Here is a 17,827-nt window from a genome sequence, read left to right as displayed (position 1 = left end):
AAAATGCCATAGACAACCCAGACTGTCAGAATGTAAAACATTATCTGCTTTGCCATGCTTTGTGCTGTTCTTTCTCTCTCTTAGAGGTCACTAGATTAGTGCAGGTTTGTTTTCTTTTCAGAATAACTTGACATTTACAGGTACCATTAGTGGGGATGTGTGTGTATGGAAGGAACACATTCTAGTGAGAATTGTGGCCAAAGCTCACACTGGTCCTGTATTTACCATGTACACCACCCTACGAGACGGACTTATCGTCACGGGGGGCAAAGAGCGACCGTAAGTAACCCTGTCTTTCGCTAAAGTGAGGTGTAGTCCAGAGGCCCACTAAGTACAAGGATAGATTTATTTTGGCAACTAAACTAAAAAGTGTTCTTTAAATTCTGAAAAAACATCCAAATAAGACTTGGTGAATAGTTGTACAACTATCACAAGTACAACTTAGAATTCTCTCAGTTCCATGTTCCATGCTCCTTTTATTCCACTCCTCACGTTCTGTTAACACTACCTGCTTCAGTTACAGTGCACACTGGCCCTCCATGCCAAGGCTCTGGTTTTATAACCTGTCTGTGTGTGTGTGCTGCCCTCTACAGGTCTAAGGAAGGTGGTGCTCTCAAACTGTGGGATCAGGAACTGAAACGCTGCAGAGCTTTCAGGCTGGAGACGGGCCAGATCATCGACTGTGTACGCTCTGTCTGTCGGGGCAAGGTACTGCACTCTGACTCATAGACCATGGTGTTACATCCAGTTTCGGAAAATTCTGGTTAAAAGCAGTTTTAGTACATAGGACCCTAGCAAAGTATGCACAGAGTATGGGTGATGTGCCACCAGGATGGACTGGACTTCATCTCCTGTTTTACTGTTCTCAGGGTAAGATTCTGGTGGGCACTCGGAATGCTGAGATCATTGAGGTGGGTGAGAAGAATGCAGCCTGTAACATCCTGGTGAATGGACACATGGATGGACCTATCTGGGGCTTAGGAACCCACTCCAACAGAGACGTCTTCCTGTCTGCAGCAGAGGACGGTACTGTGCGCCTCTGGGACATTCCAGAGAGGGTGAGCTGCGCACGCACGCGCACACACACACACTCACACACACACACACACACACACACACACACACACACACACACACACAGACAAAATTCACTGAATTTGTTTAAATATTGTAATCTTACACATGTCAATTTGAGTGGCTTTTCAGCATGTATTGAACAATTGTAATGCTGAAAAGCTTAGAGCAATGCAATATGATGTCATATGGTTCTCTCCTCTATAAAAATCCCATTGGGGAAAACAGAAAATGCTGAATAAGGTGAACTTGGGCCACCCAGCTCGCACGGTCAGCTACAGCCCAGAGGGTGACATGGTGGCCATCGGCATGAAGAACGGCGAGTTCATCATCCTCCTCGTCACTTCGCTCAAGATTTGGGGAAAGAAGAGAGACCGTCGCTCCGCCATCCAAGACATCAGGTCAGAGAGCAAACCTTTTTTTCCACAGCCTCAGGACAGCTTCACATCAGAAGAGCTTTCTCATGGGAAACATATGGAGTTGTAAGACTCTCTCTCTTCCTACATAGATTCAGTCCAGACTCACGCTATCTGGCCGTGGGCTCCAGTGAGAATGCAGTGGACTTTTATGACCTGTCATTGGGGCCACAGCTAAACCGCATTAACTGCTGTAGAGACATCCCCAGCTTTGTTATGCAGATGGACTTCTCAGCCGATAGCTGTTATGTCCAGGTGCGGCTCATTGAACTTCATTTATGCTCTGCCTGTAGCAAAATATCAAAAATGGCGTATTGCTGTCATTATGGCAAAGTGCTGTTTTATGTATCACCATTAGGTTGCAATCACCAAAGTCTTTACTGTCCAGTTTTGTATTATATTTTGTGAAATCATGAGAAGTTACTATAGAGAGCATGTAAATCCTACTGTTTGAGTCTGAATCTGTTGAGTGATTGACTTTTATGTTGTGATATTTGTTGCTCCTCTAAGTTGTCCACGGGTGCTTATAAACGTCTGGTGTACGAGGTGCCTTCTGGGAAGCAGGTGGTGGAGCAGGCGGTGATAGACAGAATCACCTGGGCCACATGGACAAGGTAACACCTGATCCAGCACAACTGTCAGTTATGATTTTGGTAAAATAGAGTGCAGTTCACAGAAACCCTCAGTCTTTTAGGAATAAAACACTGTTGACCTATGACCTTATTTTCTCTTAACTAGATTAAAGAAAAGATCTCGCACGCACAGATCCTTTGTGTAATTTTTTCTGTGAAGTCAAAATGTCGTTGTGTTAGACTTTATAAGCATCTGTTTAATATTGTGAATTTCATTAAGCACATTACAGTAGTTTTTGTCTGTTTCTATCTTAGAACTCAACAAAACAGAGGCAGGTGCAAAACACACAGTTAGTCCTGGGAGATGCACACCCCAACCTTACATACTTTACTCTCCCTCACATTTTTTAGTTTGTGTTTGCGTAATTTCAGACATATTTCATCTTGGTTTCACAGAGGCACATTTTCCAAGTAGTCTTAAATCTCTAATGGTTTGTGGGGTTTTTTTTTTTGCAGTGTCCTGGGAGATGAGGTGGTGGGAATTTGGTCCCGTAACACAGATAAAGCAGATGTAACGTGTGCCTGTGTTTCCCATTCTGGCCTCAACATAGTCACTGGAGATGACTTTGGAATGGTGAAGCTATTTGACTTTCCATGTCCAGACAAGTTTGTAAGTATTCCCCTAAGTCCATGTAAATGCCCATTTTGACTTTCTATGTATCAAAAAAAAACAAAAACCATCTTATTTCATTTTTTTTTTGTATGAGCTGTAAATGAAAATGCTTCTTAACTGATATAATTTGTAGTTTGAAATTTTAACATGTTAAAAGTGAGAAAGTAATCACTTTAGTATAAATCATTGTTATCAGCTTTTTATAATGTTATTGATTGCTACAACAGCCTAAGATTGAGAGATGTGAGATGTAAGACTACACCACAAAACAGCATTCACACAGTCATGTGATGTAGTGGAGTGGTGCAAAGCTCCAGATTCTTTGTTCATTTATCATTTGACTGGCGGTGAGAGAGGCAGGCTTAGCAAGAAAGAAAGAAAGAGAGAATATTGTGTGTTAATAGATTGGCCCCATCAGTGTAATCATTTAAGTGTTTTTCAAATCAAACCATGATTGCGTTTAGTGTCATTCATTTTTAACCCAATGCTTTGCTTTAATTCTTTCCACCACTCTTGTTTTTGCTGCCTTTAGTGGGATTGAAGACATGAATGTTTTCCTTATCAGCTGTGCTCTTTCCTCAGGCGAAACACAAACGCTTCTTGGGTCACTCCGCCCATGTGACCAATATCCGTTTCACCAGTGGAGACCGCTTTGTCATCAGCGCTGGAGGCGATGACAGGAGGTGCTTGTTCTGTTGTATAGTTTATATTTAACATTATGAGGCATTATGACCTGTGTTTCCATTTTTCACTTCATGATAGTCTGTGCTTTAGCACAGATTCTGACACAGTTGTGGTTTAGAGTTGTCACCAGTGTTTTGACTTGTTGCTGTGGCCGTGCGATGACTGTTTGTGCTGATAGTGTTACTGATGGGGAAGTGAAAGACACAAAGAATGCTTTTGTGCGTTTTGGAGCATGTGATATTAACAGTGACACAAGTTCCTTATTCAGTCAGCAAAACCAGCAAGCTGATAAACTGTCATCACTTATCAACTATCAAAACAGTCATGTTGATCAACAAACTGTTTTGTTTCTGACTGATATGATTTTCTGATCATCATTCCAAAGGAAATGTTCATGATATGTAAATCTAGATTTTTTTTTGTGACTTAAGTTGTTCTCTTTTGCTGTCCTCTGTCCAGCCTGTTTGTGTGGAGGTGTGTGCACGCCCCTCACTGAAGCGAACATGTACAAAAACACACACATGCCCCAGTGCTGCTGCTGGCCCAGGGTCGTGACAGAGGGTGTCCAGCCAAACGCAGCATGGCCAATCGGAAAGAAGAGTCCACTCACAGCAGGACAAATGCATGACCAGCAGGAATGAAGAACAAGCAGCTAACATTCAAAAGTCTGGGTTAAACCCTCAGCTCTGCGTGTCCAGGTGCATGCGTCTGAACGAGCCTCCATTTCGGCCAGCCCTTCTCCCCAGAATGTACTCTGCACGCTGTCAGTTTTAACAGCATTACTTGGCAATCCGAACAAAGAGACAGAGAGATGTTAGAAAAGTCAGTGGTGGAAACGGTGAACAGATATGTTCAGATCTAACGTCAGAGGACAGAGTGTGTTTGTTTTTTTACTTCCTGTGCGGAGTTTGGAAATAGGATTCCTTTTGAGTTGGTCTATGTCTGTAACAGTGTTCCTCATGGCATATGATTGTCAACAGGCTTGAATCCATGTGAAGGTGAAATGCCATTTATTTTTCCTCATCTATATTCAAACAAATGTGTAGCAAATGAGATAAGATTAGCCTTAAACGATCCTTTGAGTGTTCAATTGTTGCAGTGTGTGACTTTTCCTTTGGATTTTTTAATGATTATATTTTGTTCCTTTGTTTTTATAGATATATATTTTTTTTTCGTTTGTTTGAGTCATTTAATGTTTAACAATTATCAGAACTCCTGTGGCCTTCTTCCTGAATGTAACATGGGCGTTATATTCGTGGATGTCCGCATGCCAAAGCATACTATGCACTGTAAACTTGACCTGCTCACTGTGGAACTCCAGTGGTCTTTTAATGTCAGCCCAAAACACATCGCTCACTCATTAAACCCGAGTCTCCCTTGACAAAGTGAATGACCCCATAAAACTCAAATGTAGCATATGTAGCTTGAATAGTAACCTGTAGTTTTATGTGTGTGTGTGTGTGTGTGTTTGTGTGTGTGTATGTGTGTTTATGTGTGTTGGTGCAAAACTCTATGCCATTGGTTTTATCTCTCAGAGCACGTTTTCAGTGAAGACTCATAATTCCCTCAAAAGAAAAAAAGGAAAGAAAAGAAGATGGAGGGAAAAGAGGTGAATATTTGGTGCATTTTACTGCATCTTATGTCATCACCATTTGTTGTGCTGCTGAAATCTTTTTTTCTTCAATCATTTTATTGCGAAAACAAATCAAAATATCTGTTTTTTTCCTTTTTTTTCTTATTTTACTTCACTGAAAGCAAACTGAAAATATAAACATGCAATTTTTTTTTTTACCTTATGATTTATCTGAAGAACATTGGGAAATGTCTCTTGTGCATATTTTTAATTTACTTTATACCAATGTAAATATCATTTGTAAAGACATTCTTTTGTATATTTTTGTGAAATGTTTCTTAAAAGCCAAATTTAATAATAAAAACATGTGTGTAAATGTAAGTATCTCAGATCAAGGCATAAATTGTCTTTTTTTTTTTTTGTCCAAAACACGGAGATGGCATGATCTATGACGTGAATAGGATTATTTGGAATACACCAAAAGAATATTTACTACATTATTAACAGCAAATAAAACTAATAGCAGTAACAAAGCATTAGAGTGTAAGTGCATAAATTAAGAAGAGAGAGAATGTTGTTTTCATCAACACAGATTAGGTGTCCGGATATGAATGATTAATTAAGTGTACGTAAAGTTGTTTACAGTAACCCAAGGCTGAAACTCAGACTGGCAATACATTAGGGACAGTTAATCAGTGAACCATGCAGTGAGTGGTTTTTGTTTTTTTTTTTTTTGGTTGAAAGTGTAAAGAAAAAGTCTCTCACTGATGTCATTTAATCTCATTGTAATGGTTGCTTTCATACATATTTAAGCCATCAAAGGACAGCAGAGCACAGTGGGCTATGTAGGTGTTTTATAAGGACTGTGTGGTGAAGTGTGATAGAAATAAAGTGTCTTTCTTTGATCATCTAACAATCATGTAACTCATGGTTCAAACACAAACCAATCAGGTGAGTAAATACTCTGCTCCTAATTGTGACGTCATCACCTCAACCCTGATCAAGAGGATCAGGCAACTACTTTAATGTGCTCCACCATTTACACAATGTAAGATCTAGACAGCAATTAAGCAAATTAAATAAACTGGAATTCAAACTGGGAACCACTTAGTCAGTCGCAGGAACAGCAAAAACCAAGGAAAACCATAAATTCTTCATTTTTATCTCAGGAGTTTCCTGTGATGAGGGATGGAGAAGTTAACTGAACTGTGGTGAATACACACCATACACAAAAGTATGGCTAAAGATAGAATAATGCTTACCCAATCAGATATGCTAAGGAGGGGGCAGAAAGGGGATTTTGTACCTTTACCTATTTACTAGTTTCACATAATTAAAATTCCTTTTCTGCTCCCTGTGAAACAAAAGGTGAAAGTACCATAAAGTATGAATGAATATCAAAGAGATCAAAGACATCTATGAAAGCACTCTGTACGAGTTTCAAACATGAAAACGTCAAGTGGAGAATATGAAATAACACAGAAGTTTGACACTAAGTCTTACAAGCCACTTTATTGTCATAAATATATCCTATTTACAATCTTTTTATTTACAAACATAGTCCTGCAGGCACCTATGATTCAACATCAGAATTGAACAAGCAGGCATACAGCAAACACACTGAAGGAAGAAAACAAGTCTGTGATATGGTGCACATACTTGCAAAATCAATAAATATCAATCTGCTCTTACTCAACTTTCTCAGTGTCAGTGGTCAAACCAAGCCACTTACGACTAAGCAAACTTAAATACTCTGGGAATAGAGGGAAACAGAGTGACGACTAAAATGAAGGGCAATGCATTTTGTTCGTAATGGTATCAAATTAAAGATATGTGATCTTGCAACACATTAAGGTCAAAAGAACTATTGCACATACCACTCAAGGAACTCTGTCAACAGACGCAATGCTGCTTGGAGGGGAATTTTACCACGCATCAGTTTCTGTGTGCATCAAAAATTTACAAACATTGCATGGGAGAAGTTGTTCTCAAAAGTTGTTTTAGACCTATGAACAACATCACTTTCAGAGGGAAGAACTGGGCCCTAGTCATAATCAATGTGCAGATATACCACAAAACAGAGTAAAGCTCTACTACCGCATAAATTAGCTCTCTTAGTGTGACAATGGCAAATTTAAAGTTTTCAGTGCCTGGAGACTCCTAACATAACACTCTAAGGAGAGCAGGGGTCATCTCAGACTTTAATGGAGAAAGAGGATCCACAGGAGCAGCCGTGGTCCGCCTGCGGATTCTTCAGAACTTGAAAGGATGAGCGGATAAGCTCCTGACTGAAATCTATTGTCGCACCCTTCACATAATCCAAACTGTCTTGATCCACTATCACACCAACCCCATTTTGTTCAAATACTCTAGAAGAAAACAGAATAAGAAAGAGGGCAGAAAGAATTAAAACATGTTTACAGCTATTTAGCAGGCAACATGAACCTTAATTTAAATTATATGGCGTAGGGCCTGTATAAAAAAAACTGTATTACCCACACAAGCGTGTTCAAAGTGAAGATGACAACACATGTAAAATGAAGATAAAAGTGGTGTGTGAGGAAGACATATAGCTCTTCAGAGATAAGAGGTGCTACAATAATTTCACTGTGATTAAGTGTCAACAGTTTGACCAGTTGTTCTTGCATTTAAGTTACAGACTGATTACATTTACTCCTCAAAACAGAAGCACACAGTAATCCTGCTTGTGATTGACTCATTGACCAGTCAAATGAATAGAAATGTTCAGTTGATCATTTGGTGACTTCCTTTACTGAAATTAATTTGAGAACTTTAAGGTGAAAAGAATAAATTTAAAAAGTTTTCCTTTTTGGACAGCTGGTGATTGAATGTATGTTTTTAGTTATTATTGTATCACCCACTGACCTGTCATCTTCATTTTTGGCTGTGTCCACTGAGAATTTATATTGAAATCCTGAGCAGCCACCACCTTCCACCTGGATCCTCAAATATTCGCCCTTCTCCATGATCTCACTCAACCTCTATAACACACAGCATCGAACTTGTGACCTCTTTTGACAAAACCCTAAAGAATTCATGAACAAATACTCCTCCGGTCGTCGGTTTTCACAGGATTATATCTGCATACATAAGCTTAAGTATAAACTATTTTAACTTGAGTTTTAAATGGGATTTAATTAACTCACTGCAGTGTGATCATACATATATGTATGTATGTATGTATGTGTGTGTGTGTGTATGTATATATATATATATACACACACACACACGTGTGTATGTATGTATGTATGTATGTAGAGAGAGAGAGAGGGAGGGACAAACCTTCACGCACGATTCGGTAAGGTGAACTTTCTCTTCCGTTACATGGGGGGGGGCTTTAGTATTTTGCTCGTGAACTGAAACGGTGCTGAAACGCATAGTGGAGGAGATGGAAGGACTCCTCAGAGTACAGTGAACAGGCATCACTGGTCTTCCAGCTGCTTGCACAACCTTTGAGGAGACACTAAAAGACAGTATAACAAAGTGAGAGTCACACTTACTTACAACAGCCCCATTAATTACCCTGACAGACTTTCTTATTAGGTTACATCATAGCTAAAGCCTGACAGGTAAATTTATATAAACAGACCGGTGGCACAGTCAAGCCAAGTACGATCTATTACATTGTACTCATTTACAAAATAGTAAAACTTCAAGTATTGAAACTTCCTACCGATGCCGATTCAAATGTATACCAATAAATTGTTGAGATAGTGTATTAGCAAAGTGAGCAGTGTTAGCTAATGTTAACTGTTCTATGCGTCATATAGTGACCAGTGATGAATATATGACTAGAGGTACAAAAAATTATTGAAACTTCCAACCAAACTTTTCCGTTTTCTCACACTACCACACGCTCAAATTTATTTACATACTTGTAGCGTTACGTATATTATATAAAATGACCGGGTCGAAGGCTGGCAAGCATAGAGGAAGCTACTGTTCAGCTAACAAGCGAGTTAGCATAATGGTGTTTATGGTGCAAAAACCTGTTATAGCAGTCGGCATCAGAATACGTTTATCTGAGATAAAGAAATTCGTTCAATTTTGTTTTCAAGAATGAGGCTAATTTTACCTTCCAAGGGTCCATACTTTTGACTTAGCAAAATTTATCATGACACCTTGAGCGAACGACATTTCCACAGATACGAACTGACTGTTGTTCAAATTGAGTTGCCAGATTTTGTTTTCAACAAACCTCACTCTATCGGATAGTGAATTCAAACTGCAACCATCTGATACTTTCTAACACTCCCATTATGCAAGATTTACAGGTAGTATGTGCCGATATCACGAGGTTTTTCGGCATTCTTAACTTAGGCCAGATCGTATTTGGTTGCAGTTTTCATCATCTTCCCGTAGTTACTGGATATGGGAGAGGATTTATTTATGTATAAAGTTAGTTGGACTATTGTACTAAGAAACGTATACAAATTTATCATGAGGAACATATCCGTGGCCTCGTCAAGGAGTGTTATAACATGTTTTAGTACAAGCAGAACTGGATATTGTGAGCCATTCTTGGGCCACACTAGTGATAACCGTATGCAAATGCTCCGGTGCGAAAGCTGCCGATAGAGTAGGATTTGTTGTCGCTGTTTATGTTTGGTTGTTGGTTTGGATTGTTGTTTTATAACAAACACAATGAAGTGTCTTTGACACTAATGATAGTGAGATTTGTTCAGACTTGACAATAAAAGTCCTCGAACTAAGGTATACTGCAACGTATCGACCCAAGTGTTCACTTTAGAGGATTAAAACAATATATAACAGTTTTAAGAATCGCATATTACCAAAAGCTTGCTGGAAGTTTTGAATCCAAAAGGGGAGTTTCAAAGAACCTGGCAACAAGGCATTTAAACGCCCCAAATCAGGCAGAAGAATACGATTGGCGAGGGCTGTATGACCCAGATTTACGTCATGAAATATTTCAAAGAAAAGGCTTCCATTGGCACACTCTCAGTCATGAACTTAGTCTTGTGACAAGGAAGTGGAGAGCTTCGATAGTGAGTCACGAACAGCAACTGGTAGGTTTACCTTTAAAACATATTGTTTTAAAATTTTAATTGGCCCAGGGGTTCTTCAATGTGAAATATCCTCTCTGTATTGCTAATGTAACCAATTAATGAGATGTATTTAATTCACGAGTCACGAAGAACTTATTTAGCACATAATTAATTGGCGAGTTGGGTGAGGTTGGTCTTGTCACCGAAGTCAAGTCAATGCTTCTCGTGTTCTGTTTGCCTCAAACTTTAACTGTGGTCAGCGTTGTGTTGGAAAGTTTCATTAGCTATCAGGAGTTATGTTTCAGTGTCTTGACTCTTTCTGCTAGTACGGGTCAGCTTCTACAAACCAGTAAAATCTGACCACTGTTCTTGTTTAGTTTGCAGTATAGAACACAAGCTATGGACTTTCGTCTCCTCTGCGTTATTTCGCTGTCTGTCCTCGCGCTCGCTTACGCTGAGCCGGTGAAATTTGCTGATTGTGGTGAGTGGAGTTTCGCTATTTCCATAGTCATTTCATGTTGCATATTATAACACTCTTTTAAATGTAAAGCATTCATGCAGCCTCGAATAAGATATGTATTTGAATCGCATATCCTCTTGCCAGTTATTCAGTATATTTCTCCATAGTGCCTTTATTGATGGAACTTGCGATAAACATAGGTAAGATGCAAAAACTTTTCTACACCTTTTGTTAGGTTCTTCCTCTGGAAAGGTGGTTCTCGTTGACATTAACCCCTGCCCAAAACAACCATGCCAGCTTCACAAAGGGCAATCCTACGCGGTAAACGTGACTTTCAGCAGCGGTAAGTTGTACAGTTCGGTGCTTCAGAATCGATATTTTCGTAATCTGAGTGCGGGTTTTCTAGGAGCGAGTTGATTGCAACGTTATTTGGTCCACGATTTGTCGTAGCTGTTGAGAGCCAAACCAGCAAGGCTGTGGTTCACGGTGTAATCGCTGGGGTCCCTATTCCCTTCCCCATACCTGTGGAAGACGGTTGCAAGTGTGGTATTGCATGCCCTATCCAGAAAGGAAAGGGTTACAATTACATCAACCAACTGCCAGTCAAGAATGAGTATCCCTTGGTAAGTCGTGTGTGTATTTACTTCAGTTTCCTCTTTTCTAATCTCATATTTGACTCGAGGACAGAAATAGGGCTGACTTTAATCACCTGATAGAAAGCACATTTGTTCCCTTTACTCATGGATTTCTTTTTCCTTAGATCAAGCTGGTTGTGGAATGGGAACTAAGGGATGACTCCAGCAATGATCTGTTTTGCATCAAATTCCCTGTTCAGATTGTAAGCTGAGGAACCACATATGCACCCACAGAAAGACACTTTGAAAGGGATTCCATTGCTCAATATAAAGGGAGCCTGGACACTTAATGTTTTTTTTTTTTCTATTAACTGAATATTTTTAGAGTTGATTTAGTACATGCTAATTTTATAATATTTCCTCTTATGTTTAAATCCATTTCTATTTGTTATCCACCATTTTAAATTTGCACAATTAAGCCACTTCTGTTTTGTCAAAGCAATGTCAATGATCTGTAAGAGGGAGATACCAGGTTAAGGTTCCTGTGAGTCAGTATTGAAGTGGTGTTACAGGGTGTAAACATCCCTGTACAACTCATCTGCAGAATATGTCTAATTTACTGGCTGCTGTGTAGTCAAACTAATAGCCGTGTACACATTTGTCAGTACTAGAAATCTGGAGCAGAGCTTCATCGTGGGGTATGGTCTTCTAATGGTTATTTCTGGCTTTTTATTTCAGTTCTTTTAATGTCGGCATTTAATAAAGACCTTGAATGTTTAATATTTTGTTCTGATCATCTGAAATGGTTGACCACATGAGTTCCCCAAAACACATGTGTTTAATTTCTTTCACCTGTCTGTAATAAAGGACTTTAAAAAAAAAGTAATTAATATAATCAACATGTGGCTATGTAGATACTTGGTGACTTGTTTTTTTTTTCCTTTGGGGGGAAAAAAATCCACACCAAATAGTGAAACATCTTGTAAATGGAAGATGCTGTCCCACAGTTTGTACTCCTATTTCCTCAGCTGCAGAGGGCAGCGATAAGGACCCCAAATAAGTCTGTATGTGATGTGAGGATGTCCTTCACAAGGATTGAACACTCTGAGAAACAGAACAGAAATTTGCTCTGTACTGACTCCTGTATGGAGCCTACTGTGCCATTCTTTGGGTTGTGCAGATGAGGACACTGTTTGCCATCCATTCTCGTTACAATCTACTTTCTGTAGGATTTTGTACCACCCTAAATATAACACTTGTCCCTTAGCTAATCAAGTTCATTTGTGGCATCTGACAATTTGAGTCACCTATGAGGTCAGGGTTGATTTCTATGATTCAATTTTCTATTCAGTTCAGTTCACCTTTATTTGCATTGCACTTTTCACATTGGACATTGTCACAAAGCAGCTTTTACAGGATGCTGAACCTGATGTCCCCAGTGCACATGGAGATGAGGAGGTTGTCTTCTATTAGATGAAGAAAAATCTCAGAATAAGGGATTGTTGGGGCTTTTCATTTTTTTGCTTAAATACGTTTAAAAAAACGTATAAAATAAAAATATTTCCTAGAAAACATGTGAATGAGCAGATAAGACCAACAAATTTGACATTTTAGCTGTCGCATGTCGAAAATACTTGAAGTTTGTGTTTAAACTAGGAATTCAGATGAGGTCAGATACAGAGGAGGAGGCTAAACGTAAAACACACCCAAAATTCACGCAGTCGGCAACGGTTACTGTCTTTTTGGGACCATCTCTGATGTCAAACTACAAAATGCTATACATTCGGAGATTACGCTCACAGCGTGACTTTTCCTATTGTAAATATTTGATCTGTCACCAGACGGCACACTGGTTTCCTGATGTAAAACAAATTAAACAGTAAAAAATTCTTAAATGATTAAGATGTGTCTTAAATTACACCGATTATGCACAAAGCGTGGAGGAATTCAGATGGGATCAAATAAAGATTGTGGAGAGCGCTACGACTGCAAGAAAGCTGTCCCTCTCGCACTGGCAATTTTAAACTGAAAAGAAATTATGGACCAGTATAAAACAAACCAACGAAGGCTACCCAATCGTGATTTTTTCCCAAATTAGATCCTAAAAGCTCATTGTCGAATATAGCGTGCAATTATATAACGACGTAGCCGTTATGTATTTTAGGTTTTCAAGTCTGCACCTCATAAATTCGACGGGGAAGTCACAAAAGCGACACTGAACAAAACGTATGTAGGAAGAAAGGACCCCAAGGTCAGCGACGAATCGTCTGCATTTTGATAAGAGCTGTAAACATTTTCTCTCTGTTGTCAATAGTTTTATTGAATGATGCTTGTTTATCCGTTGCTATGGATGCAAAACTCATATTATATTGTTTTATCATTCTACGCGACATTCAAAACTCTTATGGTCGGCAAAGAATTGGTCAAAGCCACATTTCCTACGATGGAAAACGGTCAAGAGCTCATAACCTTTCACAAAATCTTCTCGATAAACTTCATGTCTCGCTCTGCGAACTCTGCGCCTGTTGATTTACACTCAGGCTGCCCAAATCCAAACGCTACATCAGACGGAATGTTTGAATTTCCGATGGCCCGATTCTTAAACTGTGGGCTACAGAGTATCCTACAGGAAAGTCTTGGTTTTACACCTGCTAGCCCAGGCCTCAATTTGTATGAGACGCAGGGGGACCTTAACACTGCTGTCCTTAGAGCGGATGTCAGCTACTCTGTGGACATGGATTCCTTCAAAACTTCTACCTCTCAAGAGTTCAGGAGAACTGAGCTACTCTCAGACCAGCTCTCGCTGGAGCAGTCTGGATCCTGTTCACACTCTGGCTGTTGGGGTCCAGGGATTGAGCGTTCAGGTAAGGCCATGCTAGACTGAGACTGTAAGGATATAAGATACCTGTTGGGTTAGTAACAAGAGGACAGCATTCCACTTTTGAATTCATGTCTCAATAATACAACTTATCTGTTCCTCCCAGAAATCTGTCTCCCTGAAGAGGTAGACTCTTCAGAGTCTGGACTCTGCTCCTCTAGTCCTGGACTACAATCCCTGCCAGCTGGGGCAGACTGCTCTAGCCTCCTGCTCTGTGTATACCCATCCACCAGCTCCAGGCTTAGCATTGCTGCTTCACCTGTGGATCAGACCCTGCAATCTGCTGTCACTACTGTGACATCTACTCCTGGGAGTTTGAGTCCTGAGTCCAACAGCACACATCTGGAAGACTCTCATGAAGACATTGCCGTGAAATCACTGCATCACTGTCCATCCAGTGACTCCCTCTTTGAGCTGGGTCACTCTGCCGCCGAAGCATGGATACTACCACGCATAATTTGGCTGGAGAATGCCCCCTGCACTGAGGCAGCTGGAGTGCTACCTGTTGACGACTCCTCTTCCTCCTGTTCTTCTGAGGACATGGCCGCTGAGGGAGAGCGGATCTGTCTGTGGGACAGAGATGAGCTAAAGTGCAATAATCAGGTGGAGAACGCTGCTAGCAGGGTTGTTGCCCTTACAGACATAAACCACCAGAGCTCAGACAGCTGCCAGATTGAGCTCGTCTCAACACTGCCACACAACGGACTGAGCAGGACAGACAAAAAGGCAAAGAACAGAAAGACAGTTAAAACAAAGGGATGGAGCTGGCGCTGCTTCCTCTCTTGCTTTAAGAGTAGAATAGAACCATAAATATAAATATTATTATACATTAAAATATACATTTTGTATTGATTTCTAGTATTTGATTTGATTTGTAATCCTTTCATGTATTTGAAAAGGAGCAGTGTAAAATACCAGTCACTGATTTGAAGCAACTTTTTTTTCACAAGTGTCAGAGAAAATGATACTGGAGCCAAATTGCTTTGAGAGTCAATATTTAAACAAGACAAGCTGAACAGGACCCAAATTAGGTTTAAAAGATGGAACTCTATGTTCAGGTCTAGATAAACATGAGTGTTTGCCTTCATGTGTGCAAAGACTCATGTGAAAATACTTAGTGCCCTTGGAAAAAGAAAAACAACATCACACTGCATCACAATACAACTTTACAGTTTCAGCAGAATGAGAAAATCACACCCAAAATGTCATTATGTGTGCTTGTTTATTGGAGGAGGAAAAGCAGCCACTAATTATTAGACAGCAATACAGGGATGGGTTTGTCTGCCAACACAATTATCATGTACACAGGTACAGTTTTATTATAATCTTGGTTTTCTAGATGACAGTGCCCCTTCCAAAAACCACATATCTGGGGCATGTTAAGAAGGGGATTCATTAGGTTTCACAGGAATTCAAGCAAATTTTGTGCACTGAAAGCATATGGGCATGACACCATACACAGCATCCTCCAATTAAAGACCAAATAAAAAGTCTGCAACTCAATTTATGGAAAGAGCTACAGCGTACAAGCTCACATATACCCCAAGATAAAACAGGCCTTCCGTATAAAATCCAGTCATAATTATACATCAGTATCAAAACTCACATTCACCAGCCATCTCTTTAAAACAGCACTGTGAAAAACAGATGAATTTCAACTCAACTGTAGCTTTTATCATTTTTGTTTCAGCAGCCCTTTCAGACAGACCAGATAATGGCTACTACAAGAACACACAGATGACAAATTCAAAAACCAAAGTCAGTACTAAAAGCCTAGAGAGACAAGTGTTGCGTCTGTCAAAACTGAAATGTCAATGAATTAAAAGTAACCTTGTCTTGATTAAAATAAATGAATGGACATGTACTGTGATACAGCACAAAACAGCTAAAGTACAATTTCCACGCATACTGTAACATGATGGCTCTTGGTTAAGGCAGTTTTTACAGTAGATAATTTAATTCTTCTTGAGGTGGGGGACTGCAGATGTCATCAATACTTCTGTCTCTTTGGCTCTTCAACTCTATTTATACTTTCCAACACCGATTCGCTTCAGATCAAACTGAATGGCAGCAACGGCAGACGGCAGTGCCTATACAAGTGCATAAAACTGTACTCACATTAAAGGAGCAAAAATCATTATGTGAGGGCCATGCTTTACAACTAAGCAGAGTCAGCATGTTACTTGAGGCTATGGACACACACATTATTTGAACATATAACTGTGTATGACTTAATGGATTTGGAGAGCCTGGAGTTATTACAAAGGGAGGACCACTCAGTGGTTCAATTATGACAGCAAAACATAGAGGGTATGGAAACTAACTCTTAGAAAGTCACATTACAGACTTTGGGAAACAATATTATATGTGCCTACTAAATATCAGTCATTATGTAAGTATTACATAGCCAGGTGTGTTTTAGTTCAGGGGAAAAAAACTTAAGTACTGACAGTAGACGACTCCCCGAGACAATGAATGAATACCACTGACGCTTAAAGTTACACTTTAGGCAGAAGCTGATAATCATCAAAAATGGTGTTGCAGAGCAAACGTGTCCAGAGTTTCAGATGGACCTTTTTATTGTCCGTTCTGTTTGAGCTTCTCCAGTCGTTGAAGCAGAGCATTCCCAAAGGCTTCTCTGTAACCAGGACTGAGGGAGTCCAGGAGTGAGTAAGCAGTCTCATGATATTGTGTGTTCAAACCCCCATCGACCTGATCGAACGCATAGCCAACCACCTGAAACGACGGTAATTAAATGAACAGCAATTAGAATCAAATTTTAAGACGGCAGTTGTGTAACAGGCACTCGCGTTCTTCAAACATGTGGTACAACTTACCCTTAAACCAGCTTCAGTTAGCTCTAAGCAGTAACGGTTACCCTCTCTTGTCTCCACATTTATGTAAGCCACATCCAGGGCGTTGTCCAAACTTTGCGAAACGAACATATCAGCTACGGCGAAGAGCACATCATTCACCACTGCCTCTGCCTCTAGTCTCATATCTTTGACGTCTCCAAGGTCCACACAGCGTTCTTCGTATGCTGATTTTGACGAATCCTCTGGTTTGCAGTCCACTTCCATCCCCTAAAAGCACAGAACAGTATACTACAGTTTCACATTCTAGCCAAGGTCTAACATAAACACAATCTAAAGCAAATATCTGACACAGGAGAGTTGATGTTGGCTTACTACGAGTGCATTAATGAGGATGTGCTTACAGTCGTGGCCATCTGATGCTGGACGATGGTTCTCATGTCTAGCATCTGTGTTTGCAAAAATTGGTCTTAACACAGGGACACATTAATATACCTTATTTCTACCATCCAGGCGGGTAGAAAGGTATAAATCAAAACAAAACAAAAAACAAAATGTTCCTGAGCACTTGTGTAACCAGGCGAGGCGCTGTGTTAGCCATAACCGTGCTTGTCAGTCCGTGACTGCTAGTAATTTGCCTCGCTAAAATGTGCAAGAAGGAGTGCATAGAGCCAATTTACAATATCTTTACAAGTCCTGGTGGTTCTTTGCACCGAGAAAAAAAATACCCTAAGCTAAAATGGCTCAGTACAGCTAGCAACACGGATTTTGCGCACTACCAATGTAGCTTGCAAGCTATAGGTTAGGTTAGTTGGTTGATTGTGGGGAATATTACGGTCAACATTGCAAAGTAACGTATAGAGCGTCTTTCCTCCGGGTGAAGTCGGAGGCTTACTGCGAACACACTGAACAAACTCAACAATTATGTACTAAACCGTGCCATTTTAACAAAAATAGTTTTATAATTCGTAAGATACCTACCTCCTCCGGGGAAGCTTCAACTGTACACTTCCGGCTCATGCCGGCGTTGGGAGGCGGTTTGTTTGTTCAACCGAGTAGTTGCTGCGCAGAGCTCTCATCAT

At 40.0% G+C, this 17,827-nt stretch overlaps 4 protein-coding genes across 4 annotated transcripts in view; 2 read left to right on the top strand and 2 right to left on the bottom strand.

Annotated features, from left to right (window-relative positions):
* Window positions 1–3,915, top strand: part of eml5 (EMAP like 5) — a 47,424-nt gene extending 43,509 nt beyond the window's left edge. Inside the window, exons 36-44 of the mRNA XM_030785986.1 lie at window positions 122–279; window positions 594–708; window positions 870–1,058; window positions 1,303–1,475; window positions 1,583–1,745; window positions 2,001–2,104; window positions 2,579–2,732; window positions 3,318–3,418; window positions 3,879–3,915. Coding sequence (XP_030641846.1) covers window positions 122–279; window positions 594–708; window positions 870–1,058; window positions 1,303–1,475; window positions 1,583–1,745; window positions 2,001–2,104; window positions 2,579–2,732; window positions 3,318–3,418; window positions 3,879–3,915 — 1,194 coding nt within the window. The remainder of the gene's footprint in view (window positions 1–121; window positions 280–593; window positions 709–869; window positions 1,059–1,302; window positions 1,476–1,582; window positions 1,746–2,000; window positions 2,105–2,578; window positions 2,733–3,317; window positions 3,419–3,878) is intronic.
* A 2,656-nt stretch (window positions 3,916–6,571) lies between these two features.
* Window positions 6,572–9,165, bottom strand: isca2 (iron-sulfur cluster assembly 2). Its single transcript, XM_030786813.1, has 4 exons — window positions 9,089–9,165; window positions 8,296–8,476; window positions 7,879–7,994; window positions 6,572–7,361 (listed from the first exon to the last, which is right to left on the bottom strand). The coding sequence occupies exons 1-4, from the start codon at window positions 9,148–9,150 to the stop codon at window positions 7,187–7,189; spliced, it is 534 nt and encodes a 177-aa protein (XP_030642673.1). The 5' UTR covers window positions 9,151–9,165; the 3' UTR covers window positions 6,572–7,186.
* An 812-nt stretch (window positions 9,166–9,977) lies between these two features.
* On the top strand, window positions 9,978–11,834 carry LOC115822336 (NPC intracellular cholesterol transporter 2). Its single transcript, XM_030786126.1, has 5 exons — window positions 9,978–10,040; window positions 10,397–10,500; window positions 10,715–10,822; window positions 10,930–11,102; window positions 11,240–11,834. The coding sequence occupies exons 2-5, from the start codon at window positions 10,419–10,421 to the stop codon at window positions 11,324–11,326; spliced, it is 450 nt and encodes a 149-aa protein (XP_030641986.1). The 5' UTR covers window positions 9,978–10,040; window positions 10,397–10,418; the 3' UTR covers window positions 11,327–11,834.
* Window positions 11,835–16,142: 4,308 nt separating this feature from the next.
* On the bottom strand, window positions 16,143–17,762 carry gskip (gsk3b interacting protein). Its single transcript, XM_030786868.1, has 3 exons — window positions 17,727–17,762; window positions 16,770–17,015; window positions 16,143–16,668 (listed from the first exon to the last, which is right to left on the bottom strand). The coding sequence occupies exons 2-3, from the start codon at window positions 17,010–17,012 to the stop codon at window positions 16,510–16,512; spliced, it is 402 nt and encodes a 133-aa protein (XP_030642728.1). The 5' UTR covers window positions 17,013–17,015; window positions 17,727–17,762; the 3' UTR covers window positions 16,143–16,509.
* Window positions 17,763–17,827: the final 65 nt, after the last annotated feature.

This window comes from Chanos chanos, chromosome 10 (assembly GCF_902362185.1).
Source record: "Chanos chanos chromosome 10, fChaCha1.1, whole genome shotgun sequence".
Taxonomy (NCBI): Eukaryota; Metazoa; Chordata; class Actinopteri; order Gonorynchiformes; family Chanidae; genus Chanos; species Chanos chanos.
Note: the sequence above shows the minus strand (reverse complement) of the source record. Positions and strands in the feature narration are given on the sequence as shown.